This window comes from Chinchilla lanigera, unplaced genomic scaffold (assembly GCF_000276665.1).
Source record: "Chinchilla lanigera isolate Chin_1 unplaced genomic scaffold, ChiLan1.0 scaffold00018, whole genome shotgun sequence".
NCBI lineage: Eukaryota > Metazoa > Chordata > Mammalia > Rodentia > Chinchillidae > Chinchilla > Chinchilla lanigera.
Genome location: NW_004955419.1, coordinates 608,078 through 631,842, shown reverse-complemented (window position 1 = coordinate 631,842; position 23,765 = coordinate 608,078). Strand labels below are relative to the sequence as shown.

General features: G+C 60.8%; 2 protein-coding genes across 4 annotated transcripts in view; one reads left to right on the top strand and one right to left on the bottom strand.

Annotated features, from left to right (window-relative positions):
• Positions 1 to 10,398, top strand: part of Slc25a25 (solute carrier family 25 (mitochondrial carrier; phosphate carrier), member 25) — a 34,728-nt gene extending 24,330 nt beyond the window's left edge. For 2 of the 3 annotated variants that reach the window (XM_005382385.2, XM_005382383.2), the window contains exons 2-10: positions 3,104 to 3,230; positions 3,316 to 3,403; positions 4,723 to 4,834; positions 5,634 to 5,792; positions 7,101 to 7,253; positions 7,443 to 7,550; positions 7,639 to 7,806; positions 8,230 to 8,380; positions 8,477 to 10,398. In XM_005382385.2, the coding sequence (XP_005382442.1) occupies positions 3,104 to 3,230; positions 3,316 to 3,403; positions 4,723 to 4,834; positions 5,634 to 5,792; positions 7,101 to 7,253; positions 7,443 to 7,550; positions 7,639 to 7,806; positions 8,230 to 8,380; positions 8,477 to 8,661 (1,251 nt within the window). In that variant the 3' untranslated portion in view covers positions 8,662 to 10,398. Of the gene's footprint in view, positions 1 to 776; positions 1,058 to 3,103; positions 3,231 to 3,315; positions 3,404 to 4,722; positions 4,835 to 5,633; positions 5,793 to 7,100; positions 7,254 to 7,442; positions 7,551 to 7,638; positions 7,807 to 8,229; positions 8,381 to 8,476 lie in introns of those variants that run through there. The other variant, XM_005382387.2, reaches the window with a different exon arrangement.
• Positions 10,399 to 19,029: 8,631 nt separating this feature from the next.
• Positions 19,030 to 23,530, bottom strand: Ptges2 (prostaglandin E synthase 2). Its single transcript, XM_005382381.2, has 7 exons — positions 23,221 to 23,530; positions 21,991 to 22,188; positions 21,401 to 21,459; positions 20,992 to 21,141; positions 20,693 to 20,893; positions 20,281 to 20,398; positions 19,030 to 19,515 (listed from the first exon to the last, which is right to left on the bottom strand). Exons 1-7 carry the CDS (start codon positions 23,476 to 23,478, stop codon positions 19,387 to 19,389), a joined length of 1,113 nt encoding a protein of 370 aa, XP_005382438.1. The 5' UTR covers positions 23,479 to 23,530; the 3' UTR covers positions 19,030 to 19,386.
• Between the last annotated feature and the right edge of the window lie 235 nt (positions 23,531 to 23,765).

Below are 23,765 nucleotides of genomic sequence, written 5' to 3'. Positions count from 1 at the left end.
AGCAGGTGCCCACCTGGAAGGTCAGGCCAGCCATGTACCCCTGCAGGACGAGTGGCCCACAGTGGGGTCCATGTTCTAGGGCAGCCGAGGACCTTCTCTCAAAGCAGCCCTGGTCCATTTGCAGCTGTCATGGACTCAGGTACCCTACATCCACTGAGTTTTCTTCAACCCCAGTCCTTCCCATTTTATTTTATTTTATTTTATTTTATTTTATTTTATTTTATTTTATTTTATTTTTTGGTACCAAGAATTGAACTCACGACCTCACGTTTGCCAGGCGGGCGCTTGCGCCACTGAGCTATATCCTTGGCCCCCCATTTTATTTTGAGACTGGGTCTCGCTGAGTTGCTGCAGACTTGGCGGTCTTCCGCCTCAGTCTCCTGCACAGCAGGAACTGCAGGTGTGTGCCACTGCACGGCTCCTCCTCTGACTTTTTCTGCTGGGAATGAACGATTTACCAACAGCAGGAAAGCATTGCATTATGTGACGCATTTGGGGACCTTGCATGAAAACAGGCTGTGGGCTGTTTGTCCATGTGGAGGGGCTGGCAGCCAGGGGGTGAAGGTTAGTTTGGGGATGGTACCTGGATGTGGGGCAGAGCCTGCTGCTGCCCGCTCCAGACCCACTGCAGGTGGCCGTGACGTGGGTCCTGCTCTTTGCTCTCAGCTCTTGAGCAACCTGATGCCGCCGTCCGCTGGGGGCCGTGCTCATTGGCTGCCAGCTGCTCTACATTGGGTGGAGTTTTCTCAATTCAGTAAAAGGGCAGGGCTCAAGCAGCCAATGACAGGCGAGGCCGGGCATATCTCGGGTGCGTTTCCCGGGACCGGCAGCATTCCCATCTAGAGGCTGCCCGCGCTTCGCGCCGTGGCCGTGGCCGCCGAGCGCCGGCTCCGCCAGCATGCTCTGCCTGTGCCTGTACGTGCCGCTCATCGGGGAGACCCAGACCGAGTTCCAGTACTTTGAGTCCAAGGGGCTTCCCGCCGAGCTCAAGTCCATCTTCAAACTCAGCGTCTTCATCCCCTCGCAGGAATTCTCCACCTACCGCCAGTGGAAGCAGGTCTGCGCGGGGCGGGGGCGGTGAGGGGCGCGCGGGGCGCTTGTCGAGTGGATGGCTGAGCGGCGTTAGAGGCTGTGCGGGGTGACTGCCCCCCGCACGGGAGAAAGAATGTCTGACACGTGGAGCTTTCCCCCCAGCGGTCTGGCAGGCGAATGACTGGTTTTCACGTGACTTCTGGGGGAGGAAGGCTGGGATTCTGGGGATTCAGGGGAGATGGAGGAGGAGGGGTGGCTGCGCACCCCAGGGCAGGCACAGGGAGCTGGTCCGGTGGCTTGGAGGTGGATGCAGGGGCTTGGAGATTCCTTTGAAAGTGGCTGTGATGGGCACAGTGGTGGGTGGCCTGTATCACGGGGCACCCAGCCCAGTAGGGTTGGTACCCGGGTCCCAGGCAGCCTGGCCTCCCAGATGGCACATAGACGCTGCTTCCACTCCTGTAGAGATCTACAGTGATGGCCCCATTGTGTAATTCCCGTCCCTCTGGGCGGAGAGCACGGGTGCTGGCAGGAAGCTAACGTAACCCCAGAGAGCAGATGAAATATGTGCCTGCATCCGCCCCACATTCCAGCCGCACCCCACACCCCGCGCTTTCGATCAAGTGAGGTCACAGGGCTCCCGGCCAGGCCTCCCTCACACCATCCGTGGTCCAGGGCGTTGTCTAAGAGGGATGCTGGATTTCCAGACCCCCAAGGCCTGCCCTAAAGACTTTGGAAACCGCGCTCATGTGTGCTAGTGAATGGGATTCTGGGTGAGGCTCTCAGGGGACACAGAGAGACCATCACCATTCCCCTTAGGAGAGCTGTGGTTCTCCGTTCAGGGTGTTGCTCTGTTGGAGTGACTCACAGTTGTCCCCTATTTTCCTGAGATTACTCCATAGCATGGAGGTAGGATCTGCAGGGAGGTGGCTCGGGAGTCCAACAGACCCAGCTGGACTCACCCACCCACCACTTGTGGCTGTGTGACTTCCAGTGGATACTCACCCTCTCTGAGCTCCAGTTCCATAACCAGGGAAATGATGGGCCCTAGAGCTGTTTGAAAGAATTCCATAAAACGTTTATTTAGCACGGCCTGTGGCGCATGGCAGGTGCTCAGGAGCAGGTTGCCTTCCTGTGGGGAGATGACAGAGCTCACCTCTGAAGGGCGGAGGCAGAGTTTTGGAACCTCAGAGCGAAGGACTTTTTTTTTTGAGACAAGGTCTTGCTATGTAGTGCAGGCTGGTTTTGAATTCACTGTGTAGCCCAGGCTGGCTTCAAACTTGCTGACCTCCTGCCCCAGCCTCCCAAGTAGTAGGATTATGGTTGTGGAAGGGGCAGAGTCCCTTAAAGGCTTCTTGGGTTGCTGGACCAGCCCGGACTTGAGCTGCCCTGGTGTGCAGAGCCTGGGTGGGAAGGCTGGGTTGGTTTTATCATCAGGCATCCTTGAGACCAGCGACTGGCTGTGGCATCAGCACAGGCCCACGAATAGTTAGTTGCCCTTGGCTCCCACCTGCCCTGCAGCCTCGGCGCTCCTGGCAGCATTTCTGCCGAGTGGGCCTTGCCCTGTACCTTCACCCTGGCCTCCGGCTTGTTCTTGGGCCAGTGCCACTGTGCGGGACAGAAAGAACATCTGGCAGGGTTCCCGGGGGAACCTGACTCCAAGCTGTCCCCACCTCACCACCAGGCACATGGGGCCAGGGCCAGGGCCGCGGGGAGCCAAGCAGCTGACCGGGCCGTGTGACAAGCTGGTCTTGGGAACCCTTAGAAGGAACAGGTGCCAGGCAGCCCCGCCGGCCTCTGTCCCGAGGATCCTCTCAGCTGGGTGCTTGTCTGGAACGCGGGACGGGCCTGGGCTGGGCTTCTGGACCAGGCCCTGGAGACCTAAGTGGTGGCTCTGACGTGTGGGCGCCTTGCCCTGGCAGCTGTGGGATTGACACAGTGGCAGCTCGGGTCATGGGGTGGCCTTCGTCCGCAGATGAGCTCGGTGGCTTCCTGGGGAAGGGGCCCCCCAGGGACAGGACAGGCGAGAGCCTGAGCCAGAACCAAAAAACAAAACCTCACTTCTGTTTTCCAGAAAATTGTCCAGGCTGGCGACAAGGACCTCGATGGGCAGCTGGACTTCGAAGAGTTCGTGCACTACCTCCAAGACCACGAGAAGAAACTGAGGTTGGTGTTCAAGAGTTTGGACAAGAAGAATGACGGTGAGTCTGACCTGCGGAGCCCCAGCCAGCCCGATCTCTGGCTTCTGCGCATGCCCAGCCCCACTCACGCCCTTTGTCGTTGCAGGACAAATCGATGCCCAGGAGATCATGCAGTCCTTGCGGGACCTGGGAGTCAAGATCTCAGAGCAGCAGGCGGAAAAGATCCTCAAGAGGTGAGTGCCTGGCAGGCCCGGGCTGGGTTTGCAAAGGAGAACTCTGGGACTAACCCGTGGTACTGCTGGCTGTATGGCCCGCTCTCTGAACTGGGCCTTCTCAGGGTTGCAAAGGATGATAAAGAAATAACCCTGCTCCAGGCAAGCCCTCCAACCTTTGCAGGCCAGCCTCCTTTGGAAGACTCACAGATCTGGAGTTAGGGAATGAGGCCCATTCCCCAGTGACCCAGGAAAAGATTTGTTGCGGGAAAGCCAGGTGTGGTGGCACATGCCTATAATCACAGTACCTGGGAGGCTGAGGCAGGAGGATCACCATGAGTTTGAGGCCAGCCTGGGCTACTTAGTGAGTTCAAGACCAGCCTGACCTGCATAGCGAGACCCTGACTCAAAAAACAAAAAAAAGAAAGACTAGTTGAGGGGATTTCAAGTCATTGAAAGGAGTCCTAGGAACACTCTCGGCGTATGGTTGAGAAGGGGTTGGCACCCTGTGTGACCCTCAACGGGGCCAACTCCTTGCCACCCCGTTTCCACTGTCCGGACTGCTTCCCACACCCCGGTCATGCACTGCGCTGATGCGGCGCTCGTGGGTGTGGTGGCTGCCGGGAACCCCCCTGAGAAGCCCCGGGTGCTGCTGTCCTTCCTGGCTGGGCCTCTGCAAACCCCTGAGGCCCGGGCGCTTGTGCCAGTGGGACAGCAGCGCTGGACCCGCTCCTTGGGCCATCGTCGCAGGGCCTGTCGTCGTGCTGCGCTGTACCCGCCGTCCGCGTACGCTGTGTGCTTGCTTCACTAACCGCTGCCAGGCACTTATCTGTGTTTCTCCTCTCTCCTCCGCTTCCTCCTTTGTGTGTCTGTCAGAATACGAGCGGGCCACTTCTGGGGCCCTGTCACCTAGTAAGTATGCGTGTCCCTCCGCCCCCCTCGACTGCCTTCCTCCCTGACGTCCATGCCCGATAGAACGGGGAGCTGAACTGGGCGAGGTGGCGCACACCTGTGACCCCAGCATGCAGGAGGTTGAGGCAGGAGGATCTCTGTGAGTTCGAGGCCAGCCTGGGCTATACAGTGAGTTCAAGGCTGGCCTGGAATACATAGTGAGACCCTGTCTCAAACCCCTAAAAACCAGAAAGAAAAAAGCCCTCCCCCAAACGGAGGCTGGTGCATCCCTGTCCGGTGCGAGGTGGGGTGTGGAGCCACCTTGCCTTTTCTCTGGGGCCCCCGTGCCCTCTGTGGTTTCCTCTGGGGCCAGGGCACCTGTTCCTGCTTGCCCCGAGGGGGGCCGTGCGGCACCATCCCCCGTGAGTGACCGCGCCCTTCCCTTGCAGCATGGATAAGAACGGCACGATGACCATTGACTGGAACGAGTGGCGGGACTACCACCTCCTGCACCCCGTGGAGAACATCCCCGAGATCATCCTGTACTGGAAGCATTCCACGGTGAGGGCGCCCTCGGCCCGCGCCTGCCGCCTGCAGAGCTGGTCCCCTCACGCCCACCTGAGCACCCTGCTCGAGGGCTCGCCTAGCGCAGGGCCCCTTTGCTAGGAGTGCCTTCCCGCCCCACGTGTGCCCGTGCCTCCTAGGTGTGCCCAACACCCCTTCCCCTGGTGCTTGTGACCTCCCAAGCCTGTGACCCTTCCCCGGGGACGGGGACAAGTGATGCCACGGAGGACACACGTGGAAAGCTACAAAATGTCCCTGCACTTGCCCTTTTTTTGGTGTCCTCGCTCTGGCTGAGTCACCCACCTGGGCTGGCAGTGTCTGCCAGCTCCCGGGTTCAGAGCAGCTGGGCCGAGTCTCTGGCCCACAGCCCGGGTCAGGGCAGCACTGGCCGGGACTGGCCTGAATGCCGCCCAGAGAGAGGGCAGCCATGGGCGCGCTCCTCCTGCGTGCTGAGGTCTTACATAGTGTTCTGCCAGTGTGGTCCGGTTACACATCGGGTTTCAGAGGGCCTTTACCCCGGGCTCGATCCCGTCAGCTTGGCCAGCCTGGTGGTCCTCCCCGACTGGCCTTGTAAGCTGGTTCGAGGGGTCTGTGCCTGAGCCTGTGGCCTGTCCCTCATGCCGTGCCCCCTCTGTTCTCTGCCCGGCCTCTGCAAGCCACGAAGGCTCAGAGCTTCGCCCTGCGTGTGGCTCCTCCCCAGCATCCCTGCATGCCCACTTCAAGAGGGTGGAAGGTGACATCTGTCACCGGCTTGGCACTGGCTGGCCTGTGACGTGTCTGCTGCTCTTCCTCACAGATCTTCGATGTGGGTGAGAACCTGACGGTCCCGGATGAGTTCACAGTGGAGGAGAGGCAGACGGGCATGTGGTGGCGACACCTGGTGGCAGGAGGCGGGGCGGGGGCCGTGTCTAGGACCTGCACGGCCCCCCTGGACAGGCTCAAGGTGCTCATGCAGGTGAGCAGTAGGTGGCCCTGGCTGCTTGGGGTCGCCGGCAGGTTAACTTTCCCTCCCTTGGCGGCAGTGCTGCTTTGGCCTCTGCTTTTCTAACCCCATGAATTAGATGAGAGTCGTTGCCTGATCAGGAGTCCAAGCCTCGGTGACCTTTTGCACATGGCCAGTCTAATTTTAGTTGAGGTTCTTAAGCCAGGCATCATCTTACAGTGGCTTAAGGTGCGCCGGTGAGGCCAGGGACACTTGGGGCGTGGCGGGTGCGGATTCCTGCAGCACATAGTGGGGGGCAGAGCCTCGTGGGACCAGATGCCACGGGAAGCAGCACCCTTGGCCCTTGCAGGCCACAGCTCCGCGTCTGAAGGGCAGAGATAAGCCCGCCTGATGTCAGGGCTGGGATTGTGAAATGACCCGCTTGAGGACACTCAGCTGGACTTTGATGTCTATCTGGACAGTGACCCATCACCCTTTGTCCTCCTACCTTGTGTCTGGCACTTTTTGTGCTTGCTCAGAAAAGGCGTCATCCACAAGGGATTATGGTGCATGTCTGTAATCCTAGCACTCAGGAGGCTGAGACAGAAAGATAGAAAGTTTGAGCCTAGCCTGGGCTGCATAGTGAGACCTTCTCTCAAAAACACCTAAAAAGAGACGGAGGGAGGAAGGGAGGAAGGGAGGAAGGGAGAGAGGGAAGGAGGGAAGGAGAAAAAAAGAACTATCATTTTCCCTCCCAGCTCTTTGACCTTGCGCACACCACCCCACCTTCCAAGACCTGACCATAAAGGTCTTGAGCAATTTGTGTTTTTGACAGAATTCCTGGGAATGCTGGAGAAATTAAAAGCAGCCCTGGGGTAAAATGCTTGACCCTGGCATGATTGTTGAAGCTAGGGTGGGTGTATGGAGGCTTGTGGTTAATTCTGTTTTTATGTATTTGAACATTTTCATGATATGACATTTTTTTGTTGTTGTTTTGATTTTTTTTTTTTTCCAATATTGGGGATTGAATCCAGGGCCTTTGCACTGAGCTACATCCCCAGTCCCTTTGTATTTTTTATTTTGAGACAGAGTCTCCCCAGTCTGTTCAAGGCTGGCCTTGAACATGTAGGCCTTCTGACTTAGCTTCCCAAAGTCCTAGGATTCCAGGCCTGCATTTTTTTTTTTTTTTTTTTTTTTTAGAAAGGGTGCATTTAGTGCAGTGTTGGCACGAAGCAGGTGTGCCGTAAGAGCTAGTTGAATCTAACGCGAATTAGCCTCGCTTGGTTCTCCTGGTGGTCGGGGGTCCTGCTGGGCCCCGCTGACCGCATGTCCTCCCCGCAGGTCCACGCCTCCCGTAGCAACAACATGTGCATCGTGGGCGGATTCACTCAGATGATCCGAGAGGGAGGGGCCAAGTCCCTGTGGCGGGGCAACGGCATCAATGTCCTCAAAATCGCCCCGGAGTCGGCCATCAAGTTCATGGCGTACGAGCAGGTGAGGACCTGGTCTCTGGAAGTCATCGTCGCTGGCTGTTGAGCTTCCCCTGGACAGAGGTCCCCAAAGCCAGAGCTAGTCGTCGTGCCCGCAGCATCAGCCAGCACCTCTGGGGCCCCTGGGGACTGCTGAGGTGGGGAGGGCACCGTGGTCTCCGGGTTAACCCCCTGGTTGTCTGTCCCTGTGTAGATCAAGCGACTGGTTGGCAGTGACCAGGAGACGCTGAGGATCCACGAGAGGCTCGTGGCGGGCTCTCTGGCGGGGGCCATCGCCCAGAGCAGCATCTACCCCATGGAGGTGAGGGGCTGCGGGGCTGGGGGCAGAGGCGGTGCGAGTGGGCATGAGGAGGGTGGGCCGTGCTCACCGTCCCTGCCACCCACCGCAGGTTCTGAAGACGCGAATGGCCCTGCGGAAGACAGGCCAGTACTCGGGCATGCTGGACTGCGCCCGGAGGATCCTGGCCAGGGAAGGGGTGGCCGCTTTCTACAAAGGCTACGTCCCCAATATGCTGGGAATCATCCCTTACGCCGGCATCGACCTGGCCGTCTACGAGGTGAGGTCCCGGGAGCAGGCAGGGGAGGCTGAGCCCCCGCTTCCTCGCCTCAGCCCCTGGGTTGCCGTCGTCTCCCTCCCCAGCGGGGCACCAGGATCGCACTGGACAGGAAACGGCGCTTGTCTGTTTATGCACAGGTGTCTCATGACCCGCTGTCCTGACAGCCCAGTTTCACATGTGAGGGGCGGTGAGGCGAGGGGCGCTCCCTCTGCCGTGGCCGCCCTCACTGTCCTGGCCTGGGGTCCCTGGTGATAGCAGAAACCAGGGCAGCGGGTGGGCGAGGAGCCTGGGCCTTGCTGAGCCGCATCAGGTCACAGTGGCCCTGTGGAGCCCGCGTGACAGGAAGGTGCCCCGGATGCGGGTCCAGGGACTGTGGGCCCCCCCCATGCTGCCTCGGGGCTCACCCTCCTCCCTCACCTCCAGACACTCAAGAACACCTGGCTGCAGCGCTATGCCGTGAACAGCGCCGACCCCGGCGTGTTCGTGCTCCTGGCCTGCGGCACCATCTCCAGCACCTGCGGCCAGCTGGCCAGCTACCCGCTGGCCCTGGTCAGGACCCGGATGCAGGCGCAAGGTGAGGCGGGTCTCAGGCCGGTCCTAGCCACCTGGGCAGCTGGGGTGGGGGTGCGGCGGGAACCGTCTGACCCGGCCCGTGCCCTTCTGCCTGCAGCCTCCGTCGAGGGTGCCCCCGAGGTGACCATGAGCAGCCTCTTCAAGCAGATCCTACGGACAGAAGGAGCCTTTGGGCTGTACCGGGGGCTGGCCCCCAACTTCATGAAGGTGATCCCAGCCGTGAGCATCAGCTACGTGGTGTACGAGAACCTGAAGATCACCCTGGGCGTGCAGTCGCGGTGACGGGGGGCGGGCGGCGGACTCGTGGATCCCGGCTGGGCCGGGGTGCGGAACCATCTCATTCTGTGAATGTGCCAACACTAAGATGACCGAAGCCAAGCTATGAAACTTTGGCTGCGCCCTGGGGGAGGGTGGGGACACCTGGCTGGCCCTGGCGCTTGTCCTGCTGACCTGGTAGACCCTGTGCCCTTTCCAGGGAAGATGCATGGGCATTGCTTAGGGTCCAGGGTCAGCAGGGGCCCGGGCTCACAGGCCTCGGGACAGGACGTTCCCTGCAGTGCCTGCCAAATAGCGAGCTTGGAGCCCGGCTTGGTTCTTCCATCTCGTCCTCCTCCGGCCGGCCGCGCCTCCCCGTGCCCACTGCGCACTCTGCCTCTCGATTTGCTGCAGCAGGAGGAGGGCGCTGGCTGCTCACGCCTCTCCTTGTGCCCCCACCCTGGGTGCACCCTGACAGGCGCTGCTGCCCTGAGCTGCCGTGGGCGCTGAGGCGGGTGTGGGAAGACGGGGTCTCTCTTGCCCACCTGCCCGTGTCAGAGCCCGCGCTGGCTGCAGAGCCACCTGCAGGGTCTGGATGCGCTTGTGCCCTCGGCGCTGGCTGCCTGGCATGGTGGCGCATGGCTTTGGGGGAGGCTGGCGCTGGGCCTGGGGCCCAGAGGGCCTCTGCTGCCCGCCGGGTCCCAGACTCTGCCAGGACTGGCATCAGCGCAGAGTCAAACTCATTGTCCCTGCTCCATGGCACGAGGGCAGCACCGGGTCCCGTGTTAGGCCTGTGCGCCCTGCTGAGGGAGGGAAAGCTGTCGAAGGCCTTAATTGTGTGTCGCTGGGAAGAAGGTTTGGCCCCAGGCTGAGCTGGCCGGCTGTGCCTGCCCTGTGCTTCTGGAAAGGAGGCACGGGGAGGGCCGGCGGGCGGGCGGCGTGACCGTCGGTCTCTGCCGCTCGGGGTTGGGTCCAATCCACGGGCCAAGTGGGACCAGCCTCACATTCCACTGATGTGACGTATCACTGCTTGGAGCCTATTTATTTTGTATTTATTTGAACAGAGTTGTGTCCTAACTATTTTTATAGATTTGTTTAATTAATAGCCTGTCACTTTCAAGTTCCTTTTGTATTCATATTTATGTTCATGGCTGATTGTACCTTGCCATCGCCGCCCGGTGGGAGTGGGGAGAGGACAGGGAGGCGGGAACCCTGGCGGGAGCCCCCCCTCCCCTCCCCGCCCACGCCGACTTCCGGCTGTGTCTGTCCAGAGAAATTCCTCTCTGGGCTGGAGGTGAGCAGAAGGGGGAGCTGACCTTGGAGAACAAGTCCTGGGGTGCGGCTTGACCGCAGGAAGTTGGGATCTCAGGGCTTGGTGGGGGAAGGTGGAGCTCCGATGGGGGATTTCTTTGTTTCATCGTTTCTGAATGACAAGGCGGCGAGGTGCCTCTCACTGTGAATTTGGGGTGAGGGCGGGGGCCGGCGGGCTGGGCAGCGAGTCCCCTGTCCCGGTCTGAAATGGACTCCCTCCCTCCTGACCTGCAGCTGCCCCTGCTCAGTAATGCCGGTCACCCGGCCACTTGATGGCAGCTCCATTACCCTGGGATGACCTGACGAGGAAACTTAATAGGATGCAAAGATCAATGCAAAAATCGTTCTATAGAAGTATGTAGTTATAACTGGAATTTGTCAACAAGCAGGTGAAAGGGTTGATTGGAAGTTGTCGTTTAAAACAGCCTTCTAATAAAGTTGTTTCGCAGCTGATGTCATGAAGCCTGCTCGTTTTCTCCTGCGGCATCGGGAGGTGGGGGGCCCCTGTGTGAGTGTTCCCCAGCTTTCCTGTGGCTGGGTGCAGTACCCTGCACCACCACCCGCAGCAGGAGGGGTCACTTGGCCCCTGGTGTCCAGGGCTTCAGTCCACGGCTGGCTGGCTCTGGGGCGGGAACAGCACGGTGGAACTAAGCTGAGCTGCTCCGTGCACGGCAGCCAGAAAGCAGAGCAGGGCGGCACCTGAAAGGAAGGGGCCGGGGGCCAGCCATGCCCCCTGGCCACCCAGATGCACCCCGGAGTGCTCTCCGCCAATCTCTGGGGTGGAGCCCAAGGCCAGTTAAGTTACACCCCACTCTCACCGCTGGAGTGTGCTGGGAGATGAACCCATTTTTATCACCCCGTGTTCGACCAGCCATGGCCTCTTGGCTCGGGAAAGTGCTCCCTTTTGAACAGGTGGGTTAGATTTGGGGTGCTCTGGTGAAGCCCCCGTGTTGAGTCCTTCAGCCCTCTTGATTGGTTCTTGCTTGAAGCTGTCTTCACACGGCTTCCAGCAAGATTCCTTTCCTTTTTTGGTTGTTTTGAGATGGGGGTCTCAAACGACGTAGTCGTTCAGGCTAGCCTTGAGCTCACTGTGTAGCCCAGGCTGGGCTCAAACTCAGAGATCCTCCAGCCTCAGCCTCCCGAGTGCTGGGATGACAGGCGTGGGCCACCATGCCCAGAAAGAGCTGATGGGCTCTTAGGAGGTGATGAGACCCTGACAGCCTTAACCTCGCTGAGGAGACGAGCCCGCTGATGAGTCTGTTAGCCTAGTGGGCTTAGTAGGAGGCGGGGCCTAACTGGCAGAAGCAGGTCACTGAGGTGCTGGGTGCTGACCTCCGCTCAGCTGATTTCCTCAGGTTGCAGCACCCCAAAACTGGTTAATACTCAGAGCACTGTGGCTCTTGGAAATGGAGAAGGTACCCCAGTTAGAAGTGGACTTACACTGTAGAGGCTGAGGCAGGAGGGTCCCAAGTTTGAGTCCAGCCTAGACAACTTTGCCAATGCACCTCAAAAAAAAGGCCTAGGGATGTAGCTCAGCACCAAGGCCCTGGGTTCAGTCCCCAGGATCACAGTAAAAGGTGGTGGGTGGGGGCAGAGGACGACCATTCAGTGTCCTGTCCCCTTCTCACCTGGAGACAGAAGTCCCTCTCGTCGCTTAGGGGAGCCTGTGAGCCGCCCATCCGTGACCAGAGGTGCATTTGCCGGAAGTGGTGGAGCTTGTTTTCAGCCCTCTGCCCGGCCTGCCAGGGCTGGGCCTCGCTGTGAGGGGGCGGGGGTTACACGTCCTGAGGGGCCCTTGAGGTCCGGTGCTTGGTGCTCTGTGCTCGGTGCTTGGGGTTTGCTTTCCTTAGTAACCAGCGTTCAGCTGGGCACCTTGCTTTGCCTTTCCTCGCCCTGCCCCCCGATCGGGGCAGGGCCTCCGCAGCCCCGGCTGGTCACAGACACCACCATGCCTGACTTTTCCACAAAACCTGCAGGCTGCAGTCTTTGGTCCCACGAAACTTGGCTCTGGCCTCTGGGGCCCCCAAGCTGCCAGGTCCTAGCACGCAGCTGCCAGGCCTTTGCCTCCTGATCACTGGTGGACTCTGTGCCTGGCCCTGAGCCTTCTCTCTCTCTTTTTTTTTGAGACAGTCTCTTGCTCTATTGCCCATCTTGGCCTTGAACTTGGGCTCCAGTGATCCTCCTGCCTCAGCCTCCCAAGTACTGGGACCACAAGCACCTGGCTTCCTCTGACTCTTGACATTCTTGATTTGCTTTTTGTCTCTGACCCTCAGGCCTTAGAGCAGAAAATACTTGCACTCATCTCCAGGGCCTGGTGTACAGTGTCCCAACAAAATGTCCCTTAAATAAAAAGTGTACGCCCCAGTGTTCTGATGGCCCTGGGCACCGGGGTCCCCGGCTGGGAGCAGATGGGAGGAAGCAGCCCTGGGGCTCCTGAGTGTAGCAGGGTGGGGAGGCGTGGCCTGTGCCGGGTTGTGGAGCTGGCGACACCCTTGCTCTGGGTCCCGTGGTGTCCCTTGGGATGTGTGTCCATCGGAACCTCAGTGCAGCCTTGTTTGGGAACAGGATCAGGACAGATGCGACCTATTTAGAATGAGGCCACAGGGTGGGGCCCTAAATCCAGTGACGGGTGTCTTCATGGAGGAAAGCCAGGCGTGGCGCTGCTCACCTATGAATCCGGCACTCTGGGAGGCTGAGGCAGGAGGATCGAGAGTTCGAGCCCAGCCTGGGCAACGTGGTGATCGAGACGCACAGAGACAGGTGCACAGGAGACGCAGAGCAGTGAGGAGCAGGCAGAGACAGAGCGACTGTCTCCAAGCCGGGGCAGAGCAGGGACACTGCGGCTGCCGCCACCCCCCGGGAGGGAAGGGGCCACCTGGCCCGCACCTCAGGCCGCGAGGTGTGTGGGAGGGAATTTCTGTGTTCGTAGGCCAGCCGACGGTGGGGACACCCCGTGCCACTGCCGGGGCGATGGCAGAAGTCCTTGCCAGGCCTGGGGCTGGCACAGGGGTTGCTGGCCCCAACCTGGTCCTACCTGGCCTCAGCCTCAGTTCCACGCAGCCTGGCACAGGGCCTCTCTGGCGCTGAAGCTGGGTCAGACTCTCGGGGTGCAGACCCAGACCCTCACCTGCACTTGGGGTGCAGACCCTCACCCGGCTGCCTCCGCGCGAGCACCTCGGCTCCTCCAGCCCCCCGTCCTGTCTCCTCCTTCCCTCCCCCCACGTTTCTTCCTAGTGCTGAGAATTGCGCCCAGAGTTAACTGAGCTATGACCCCAGCCCTGTTTTATTTTTTATTTTGCAACACAGTCTTGCTATGTCTTGCTAAATCGCCCAGGCTGTGCTGGAACTTGTGACCCTCCTGCCTCAGCCTGCCAGCGTGCGGGGCTTGCTGGCCTGCACCATCATGCCTGGCTCTCTGTGCACTGTTACTTGTGTATCACCACTGGGAGTCCCCGTTCCCACCCGCCCGCCTCTTCCCGTCTGTCCTTATCTGCGGGACTGTTTATTGTCCCTCCTTCGTTCCTTATCTGTTCCCTTTCTGTTGCGTTGTTCCCAGCACCTGGAGCCTGGAACACCACCCTGCAAGTCGTTGCCATAGCAGCGCTTCTCTGGTTGCCAGGGTCACACCCACCCCAGACCCTGAGAATTCCCTTACAGGCGATGGGACAGTTTGGCCTCCTCTGGGCCGGGTTTCCGCATTGCTGAGTATCCATTTCCTCCCTCAAAAGACAGGCGCAGACAGCAGGCATGGTGGGGCACCCCTGTAAATCCCAGCACTGGGGAGGCTGAGGCAGGAGGATCACCATGCCTTTGAAGCCGGCCTGGGCTACATGGAGGCCTTGTCTCAAAACAACAACCAAATGGGTATGGAACACAGGACCTTGCTTACGGCCTGAGGCGGAGACCCGTGTCCAGTGTGTACAAAGGTAACTAGCGCAGCGCAGTCCCCGCCCTGCCCCCGCCTGGCCGCTGCTGCCTGCCATCTGGATCTCATCGGCCTCGCGGACGGCAAGTAGGGGAAAGGTGAGGACAGGAGGCAACCTGAGTTGGCCCTGCCTCGCGGAGGACTTTGTCTCGGCTCCCTAAGGCCCCGCACCGGTGTGGCAGGTGCGGGTGGCTGTAGAGGCTGGGCGGGGCGGGGCGGGGAAGCGGAAGGGCCCACGAGGTCCCCGGGTCCAAGCCCCCGGCCCGCTTCCCGTGGGCTGCAGTCCTGGTTCCCCGGTCACCGAGCCTCTGACTGCCCGCGCCGGCAGCACTCCAGTTCGTGCCCCACGCGTGTCCACAGCCTGAGCGACTTACAGGTCCGCTGACCCGGTCTCCTCTGGTGCTGCAAAGAGCCAAGGGGCCAAAACCAGTTCCCCGGCGGACCGCAAGGCACAGTGCAAATGAGCTCTCCAGAGCCCCGGGGTGAACCCGGCTGGCCTTTCCCCGGGGCATTCTGAGGCTCCGCAGCTCCGTGGCGGTGACCGCTTCTGGCTCGCCCAGCTGCCGCGCATGCGCAGTGCCACCCCGCGGCCTCCTGAGCGGGGCTCCCCCGGCCTCCCTAAGGATGCTGGACCACGGCTGGGGCCACCTGGAAGCTCCCATCTCACGCCCGAGGTTCCTGCACCACTGGAGCCGAAGCATTCTGAGGTGACCGATCAGGACCTGGATATTGGGGCCACTATTTAGCCTGCCACGCCCCCCTCAACACTGTTCCCGTCAAACCCTCCCACCCATCAAAATCTTTCCTATCCTTTGCTTTGGTTTTTTGAGACAGGGTCTTGCTATGTAGCTCAAACTGGCCTTGCTTTTGGTGATCCTCCTGCCTCAGCCTCCTGAATGCTGGGTTTACAGGCCTGGGTCACCATGCCTGACTCATCACACTGGTTAAATAAAGAAGGCTACAGTCACATTATGGAGTGTGTGCATCTTGTGGAAAATGAAAGCCATTGGAACTGGCAAGGGCAGGTTACACCCCTGGCCCCTCTACAGAGTGGGATGCAGCTCCAGAGAAATAGACCATAAACTAAAGCCAGGAGGTCTGGGTTCAAATCCTGCCCCTGCCACCTGGCGAGTCACTAACCTTTCTGATGCCTCTGTTTTCCAAATGGGAAAGTGATTTTTTTTTTGGTCTTTTTGAGACAGGGTATCGCTATGTAGTTCAGGCTGGCCTTGAGCTCACTTTGTAGCCCAGGCTGATCTCGAACTCGCAATGATCCTCCTGCCTCAGCCTCCCGAGTGCTGGAATTACGGGCATGTGCCACCACGCCCGGCCGGTTTATTTATTTATTTATTTTTTGGGTTGTTTGTTTTTTGTACCAGGAATCAAACTCAGGACCTTGCACTTGCCAGGCAGGCACTTACGCCACTGAGCTACACCCCTGGCTAAATGGGAAAGTTGTTGCCGACCTTATAGGAATGTTGTTGGGATGAATGTGGTCACTGCTCTAAAGTATCCTGAGTAGTGACTGCCACAAAACGGTCCGCATTTAACTGTGAGGCATGTACACTTATTAGACAGTAAACGTGCATGACCCTGTGTGTGTGTGTCTTATGTAGGCTATGTAAAAAACAACCCAGAAGACTGTCCAAAATGTTAAAAGTGGGACTGTGAAATATTTGTATTATTTCTTAACTACATTCTTTAAACATTCATTATTTGCATTATCAAAACGGAACTATTTCATTTTACTATTTATATATTTTTGAGACAGGGTCTCACTATGCAATCCAGGCTGACGTTGAAGTCACTATGTAGCTCCACCTGGCCTCCATATTGGGATCTTCCTGCCTCAGCCTGCCTAGGGCTTGGCTCACAGATGTAGAGTCACTACCACACCAGGTGAAACTTAACAAACACCAAAGAGCCAGAATCCTCCCACAGGCCGCCCTCCCAGGAATCCCTGGCTCCCGGGACGGATCTGACCATGAGTCGACTCTACAAGTGGCCGCAAGGTGGCAGCACCAGTCGTTTCCGTCTCTTGTTGGGTTTCTCAGACTCTAGCGCCCTCTGGTGGTGATGAGGAAGCATAAGGACCCAGCACATTCAGGGTTGGAAGGTATTGTCAGGGGAAGCTGGGTCTTGGTGGTGTCCCTGGGCACCCTTAGGCTGCTCTGCCATTCTCTACCTTGTCAGCCAGGTGACCAGAGTGCAGGGGGCTGCAGGCTCCTCCCTACCTGCAGCAGCCCCAGGGAAAGAGCCCTGAGGAGTGGGGACCCTGCTCCCAGCAGGCCTCCAGCACCAACCCTCTGGCCTGTGTGCAGAGAGTATGATCTCAGTCTGGAAGACGTGGAGAGCTGAGGTGTCTCGTGGTGGGGCCCAGTGGGAATGGGTCTAGGGGAGCTGAGGTCAGAGCCGTGGGGCAACAGGAGAAGGGGTACGGGCTGCAGTCGGGGTCCTCTCTGCTTCAGCGGTGTTCTGCGCAGAAGGCAGTGACCCCTGTCTCAGCTGCACACTTCAGATGTTGCCTTTGGGGAGGCTGCGACAGCGACAGAGAGGCGAGCCGAACAACAGGGGACCAGACAGGACAGGCCTTTGAGGGATAGCAGTGAGAGAGGAGGGCGGGTCCTCCCGGGATGCAGCCCCACCAGCCTGGACAGGGTATTATGGGGGCTGCGTGGTGAGTACTGGGGGGCAAACCCAGGTGAGGGCTCCACTGCTGAGCTGCATCCCCAGCACTTTTTATTTTTGAGACATGGTCTCCAGTATACTGCAGGCTGGCCCTGAACTCATGGGATCCTCCTGCATCAGCTTCCCCAGTGCTGGCATCACGGCACTACCATACCCAGGGAAACTTAGAAACTTGACATAAACAAGCTAATCAGAATCCTCCCCACAGGCTGCCTCCCCAGGACTCCCTGGCTCCCAGGAGAGCAGATCTGGCTGTTCCCAGAGCTGTTTTTCTTCCTTCCGGGGCTCTTGACCCTGACCCCTGGAAGCCACCAGGTCAGAGTAGGGACTGTGCCCAGGTGGCAGCAGCGTCTGTCAGTTGCATTAACCACGCCTCAAGGGTCAGCTCTGCGCACTGCCTTCCCGGCACTTCCTGCCCCAGACCTCACCCAGCCCATGGGGTTCGCTGATGCCATTCAAGAGGAGGGGGCCCGCCCAAGGTATCAAACTCAGGACCTGGTTGCCATCAAGACCCCAGGGAAGTGTCACAACTAGAGCATGATGAACTGGGACAAGGATTCCTGCTTTGGGGCCTTTTCCTTGAGAGATATGCTTTTCCGCACTTGCTTGTTATGTTCAGACCCGGACACACTAAACCCATTTTATAGTTGGAAGTCCCTGGACAATGACGGCAGCCAGGTCGACTCTGGAATTGGCCACCAGGGGGCAGCACTAGATCTGTTCCCAGGGCCTTTTTGGCCTCGCAGACCTCCTGCGCCCTCTGGCGGTCAGAGGGAAACACGCAGATAAAAGGTGGACTCCTTGGGCCGGGGAAGATGCTGCCCTTGGAACCCCCAGGATGCAGGGCCATTCTCCTGGCCCACTCACAGGATCCGGGTCCTGATTCTTCATCCACGTGACCACTGAATCCTTGCAGGCTTCTCCCGTGGCCCTAGGGAAGGAGCCCTGAGAAGTCCGGCTCGTTCCCAGCAGGGCTCCGACACCCACCCTCTGCGACCACAGGCAACAGGACAAGTGGCGGCCCGGCCTGCACACGGGGCTGGGGGCAGTCGAGGTCAGCAGCAGCCAGAGCAGGGAGCTGCGGCTCAGACAGAAGGCGGCGACCCTCGTTGCATGCGGGACACATCAGATGCTCCTCTCGGGGAGGGACGGACGCATTGGGCTGTGCTGAACGGCAGGGACCCAGGGCAGCACAAGCTGGCGCAGGGCTGAGAGGACAGTGGGTGACGCTGCAGGAATGGAGGCCGTAGCAGCGGGGTGTGGGTGCCCAGGGAAGGGTGCTCAGACGGAGGGAGGCGGGGACAGCGACGGGGTGGAGGGAAGGTCCTCCCTCATCACCTGGCATCCATGGCCTTGTCCCTGCCCTGCCAGGGAGGCCTGGGGTCTATGCCGATGTTGGGTCCTACAGCTGTGGCCCCTCAGTGCGAACACCTCAGACCTGCCTGGTAACCGGGGGCAGCTTGCGGCCCCCACACTTGTCCCCGGTCTTTGCGGCCCCTGCAGGGGGCCCGCAGCCCGGTGTCTGCTGCCTGGTACTCCAGAGGGGAGGTTGTCCTTGGGCGTGGGGGCTTCAGTGCAGCCCCTCAGGGAGCAGCGTGCACAGCGAAGGAGAGGCCCGGGGTAGGAGTGAGGACAAGGCAGGGGCGTGGGGGGCCTGGGGAGACCCTGGGGCCACCGACCCCACAGCTGCCCGCACACCTCATGTCGACTGCTGATATGCGCTTCTAGGTAATTTGAACGCTAGTTCTTATGAGGAACCTGAGTTATTACTTTAAGTACCGGGGACCAAACCCAGGGGTGCTCTGCCCGAGCTCCCCTCTCACCCGTTTCATTTCTGAGACTGTCTCACTATGACACCAAGGCTGGGCTCGCACGTGGGATCCTCCTGTCTCAGCCACAGACTGATGGCATCACAGGCGTGCACGGCCGTACTTGGCTTGTTTTTAAAACAAAGGAACATGTGGAGACCTTCCTGAGGTCTAGGGGGCCGTTCGGCGCCCCACTAGCTGGGGACAGTGGAGGCCTCTGCTCTGCGGCCTCCCTCCTGGCCTCCGGGCGGCCCCCGGCCTTGTGATGGGACTTGGGGAACAGAAACCCACGCTGGTCCCCGCATCGGAGACACCGAGGCGACTTCCTGATGCAGACCCGCCCCAGTCTGGGGGTGACACTGGCAGAGGGCCCCGTCCCCGAAGCACGGCCTGTCTGGAGAGCACAGGTGTGAACGACGCCGTCCCACTTCTGTCGTCTGACTCGCATCTCAAACCCCACAACTTCCCACCAGGTGGGACCCACCGTGCTCCCTGCACAGACAGGAAGCAGGCTCAGAGCCCCGTACTGCTGCCGTCAGCTCGGGGAAGAGCCAGACCTGGCCCCGGGGCCATGCCCCCCCCCCACCGTTCTATGATGGTGATGTCATCTGCTGGTCCCCACATCCCCCTGCCCTCTTGTGCGACAGCCACATAGCCCTCGAGAGGGGAGCAACAAACCTCCTCTTTATTGCAGCATGACAGCGCCCCCTGGCGGCCGTGGAGAGGGACTGCAGAACAGGGAGGTCCAGGCAGGGACCAGATCCCGGGGCGGGGCAGGGGCGGAAGGCAGTCCCTGGGGGGACCACGAATCCCCTAGTGGTCATAAGCAGAAACAGCCCAGCCTTGTCCCCAGCACCCGGAGCCCTGGAAGTTTCAGTGTCAGAAGCTGGGGAGCTGCGGGTGAGGCGGACAGGAGGCGAAGGACCCCGCACTCCCACGCTCCTATACAGTGTCATGGAGACTGGCCCAGGGGCCCCCGTCCCCAGCAGTCTGCTGCCTACCCCCACCAGCCGGGGGCGCTCAGTGTGCCGTGGGGGCCTCGGCGATGGCCTTCTCCACCCGCAGGTACCAGGCCTGGATGCGCGTGTGCCGCATCATGTCGTTGAAGGCCTCCAGCCCCTCCATAACGCGCAGCACGCCGTACACCGCCTGTGGAGGGAGCCGTGGACTGTCAGCCTGCAGCTCGTGGCCACCGAAGGGCCGCCGTGGCACACGGGGGTGGCACAGAGCATGCGTGGTGGCTGCAGGCTGCACCTTGGTCCCCACAGCCCCCTCCGGGCGTCCATACCCCCAAGTCTCTCAGTTTCCTGGGGGAGACACCCCAGCACCCCACTCTGAACCAGGATGTCGGGCTGCAGCACAGCCCCAGGCACTGAAGTCTGGCCAAGGAGGCTGCTGGGTAGGACCAGGCCTGCCTGAGGGTGACGCCAGTTCCCAGGACAGCACGGCCAAGCTCGTGCAGGAGAAGCCTGGGCCCTGGTGCTGCCGCCTGGGGCTCTGGATCCAGCAAGGCCTGAAGACAGCCCCTTCTCTGAGCTTGTCAGGTATGGGAACCAGGGCAGTGCCTTGCAGTTGGTTTCTTTCTTTTTCTTTTTTTGTCTTTTTGAGACAGGGTCTTGCTATGTAGTTCAGGCTGGCCTTGAGCTCACTATGTAGCCCAGGCTGATCTTGAACTCAGAACAATCCTCCTGCCTCAGCCTCCCGAGTGCTGGGATTACAGGCATGCGCCACCATGCCTGGCCTACTTGGTTGCTTTCTTAAGCCTCTCTGAGCTAAGTCTCTACCAACACCAGGTGGGGGTGGGGCTGGGGGTGGGCATGACAGGACAGGGACCTCGAAAGGCAGGCGATGCTGGGCCTACCCTCCCCGCTCCCCACCCCTAGGCCTGGGCACCATGCGCTGCCAGACACCCACCAGGTCAGCGAGGTTTGGCGTCTGGCCTCCCATGAAGGGCCGGTCTTGGCCCACGGCTGCTACCCACTTGTTGGCAGCCTCGTAGAGGTCCTCTCGCACGTCGTCCTGCAGGTGATGCCTGCGTGGGGGAGGGGAGCCCATCGGGCGATGAGCAGAGTGGTCCTGGGGAGGCCCCGGAGGGCACCTGCCCGGATAGGGGACAGGGTGGCTCAGGAGAGCAGGGCCCTACGTGGAGACCGAAGCAGAGGGAGGCCAGCAGGGCCGGCCGGCTTCTGACTCCCAGGCCTGGTGCTGGGGAGGGGATCCGGAGCCCTGGCTGCCCACCTGCCTCCCTCAGGCTTCAGGGCCACCATGCAGACCGTGGCACCGGGCCTGGGGGCGGCAGGCCCGTACCCACGCGTGCGGGCATTACCTGCTCTTGAGGCGCTTGCTGATGAGGTACATGGCGGCCGCGCCCACATACTTGGCCATGGCGCCCTCCACAGCCCCGAACTTGCCCTCGCGGACGATGTAGTCAAAAGAGGCCAGGGCCTCCGCGGGCGTGCGGTACACGTTGGGGGAGACCAGGTGCACCAGCCAGTCGTCTGCCCACTGCCGCCACTTCATCTCCTCCCTGCGGTGCGGGAGGGGCGCGGTGGGCCGAGGGTACCGGGGCAGAGCCTGGCTCCAGCCCCTGGGGGGCCCCAGCCCTGCTGCCCCGGCCCCACTCACGTCCTGGCCTCCTTCCCGCCGTACATGTGCCGGGCCTCCTGCTCGTCCAGCATGAGCCAGTACTTGTTACCGAACTCGGTGACCTCCTTGCCCTGGTCATTCAGGGCCTTCATGGGTGGGTAGTAGGTGACGATCTTTTCCAGGGGCTGCCTTTGGGAGACAGCCAGGGTCTCAGGCCTGCTCTGTCCTCCTTCTGTCCCCAGGGCCACCTGGCTGCGCCCCAGAGGCTCTGCCCTCTTGCAGTAAGAGGGCTGGGCTTAGGTACCAGGAGCACCTTCCCAATGGAGGGCGGGATGAGGCGCGGGAGAAGGGAGGGCTCAGGCCAGGGTGCGCCCTGCCCATCTGGAATCCTCGGCAGCGGCTCAGGGCGGCCTCCCTGGGAGATCGGACACGACCCTGAGGTCCTTACCCGGACACCAGGTGGGTCTTGAGGGCACTGATGATGACAGAGGAGTCGTTCAGTTGTTGCTGGAAGAAAAGCCCACTCTGCTGTTTTGGTTTACCGAGACAGGGTCTCGCTATGCACCTGAGGCTGGCCTTGAACTCACTATGTAGCCCAGGTTGGCCTCCAACTCATAATCCTCCTGCCTCAGCCTCCCAAGTGGTGGGATTACAGGCGTGCGCCACCATGCCTGGCTTTGGATCAAAAGTTGTGGCTCTGGTTAGCAGGACTGACGGGACTCCTAAACTACAGCTACCTGGCTGCATGGAGCCCAGGCACGATGCACCCGTCCGGAGGGCTCACCCCAAACCAGTGCCTGCTGCGCCCACCAGCCTCTCCCTCAGGCCCTCATCCTGACTCAGGGTGACCGGTCAGCGCTAACAGGGCGGCAGCTGGGCAGAAGCCACAGCATTTACAACCACGCCCCCCAGGGCTCCAGAAGCTGCAGTGCTAAGCGAAGTGCTAAGCCCCACGCCAGGCATTTCACTTCTGCTGTCCCTACAGCCCAGATTCGGGGCTACTCCAGGACACGAGGGGTGGGGGTCCCCAAGGCTCACCGAACTGTCTCCTTCCTGGGCCACTAGGATGGGCACCTTCCTGTAGGAGGAGAACTTGATCTCTGCCCTGCGCACGGGGTTCACCTCCACCACCTCGTAGGGCAGGGCGTGGAAATCGAGGAAGGCTCGGACCTTGCTGCAGAAGGGGCATGTCTTGTACTGGTACAGGGTCAGCTGCAGGCGGCTGGACAGAGAGAACTGGGGGAGGAGCAGGAGGGGCTCCTGAAACCCGGCAGCCCCAGATCCAGGCCCCGTCCCCAAACAAACACGCATCTCTGGGGAGTCTTCTGCAGAGACCCTGCAAACACGGGAAGAACCGGGCTGCGGGGGTGGGGGTGGGGCGCTCCAGTAGCGGACAGCCCGGCTGCGAGCCCCAGCCAGCACAGCCCGGGGCAGGGGACCCCTGACAGTTCCGGGGTGGTTTCTCCTCGGGCTGCAGTATCCAGGCCCCCAGAGTTGGCCCCACTCCTCCAACCCCAGGGACCTCTGGGTGAGGGGCGGTGCTGAGCTACCGCCCAGCCAGCTCTGGCCAGAGTGGGGTGGACCTCAGCTCCCCAAGACGCGGCGGTACCGCCATGGCCGGGTCCGCAGGTCACTCAGGTGGGAAACTGAGCCCAGGCACAGACGTGGGCAGGAAGCCACAGGACTCTCGGGGAGGGGGACTGGGGCTGAGGACAACAAACAAGGGCGTGACGGTGCATCCTATAAAGCGTCTCAAGGGCCACCACCAGTAAGGAGACCACATCTCCCTAGTCACACCTCCTGTCTGAGGGTCATCAGCCCCATAAAAGTACGAGGACCAGCTGGGCGTGGTGGCGCAAACTTGAATCCCAGCACTGGGGAGGCTGAGGCAGGAGGATCGCTATAAGTTTGAAGCTAGCATGGGCTACACGATGAGTTCGGGCCCAGCCTGAACTACACAGTGAGACCCTGTCTCAACAAACAAACAAACAACAACCCCTGCCAACGACAACAACTAGGGCCGCTGCTGCAGCCCACAATCTTAAAACACGTTAGGAAGACGACTGCATGCGAAACACGCACTACAGTGCTAGGGAGCAGGCGCCAGGGGCGCCCCCACTTGGCAGGTGAGGACGCGGCGCGCTCGGGACACAGGACCAAGTTATACGCCCAAGGTCATCGGCGGGCAGAGAAGGCGACTCCTGACCCCGCGGACCCAGGAGTCCCGGGGATGGGCGGAATCCGGGTCGCCGCTCCGGCCGGCCTTACCTGCGCGGCGGGGAGCTCGGCGCGGAGGTCCTGGGCGCGCAGGTGCCACCGCACGGTGTGATACAGTCCCAGGGCGCCCCCGACCGCCAGTGCCACCGCTCCCAGCAGCCGCGGGCGCCCCTGGCGGCCACTCGCTGCCCCCGCGAAGCCGGCCCGGCTCTGCACGAGCAGCGGTGGCCAGGAGCGGCCGCCCAGCCTGTCGGCGAGCGCACACCTGCCGGGCCACAGCGCCCGCGCCAGCCGCGCCGCCTGGGCCATGTTCGCTCCGCCGGCGCCGTGGGCGGGCGCGTCGAACCAAAACGCGGACGCAGCGGCGCTCCTTAAAGGGACAGTGCCCGGCTTCCGGTGCGTTGCCGTGGGCGACGGGGACGCCCAGTGGGGATAGCAGTCCGGCGCGCGCCAGTCTGAGCCGTAGAAACACCCTTGGGGTCATCCGGAGGAGGCTCAATGCCCTCGGCTGCTGATAGTGTCTGCAGAGGGTCTCAGCGGTGAGTGCAGGGAGCTATGTGCAAGTCTCAGCTCGGACATTCCGAGGAGGTGGCCCT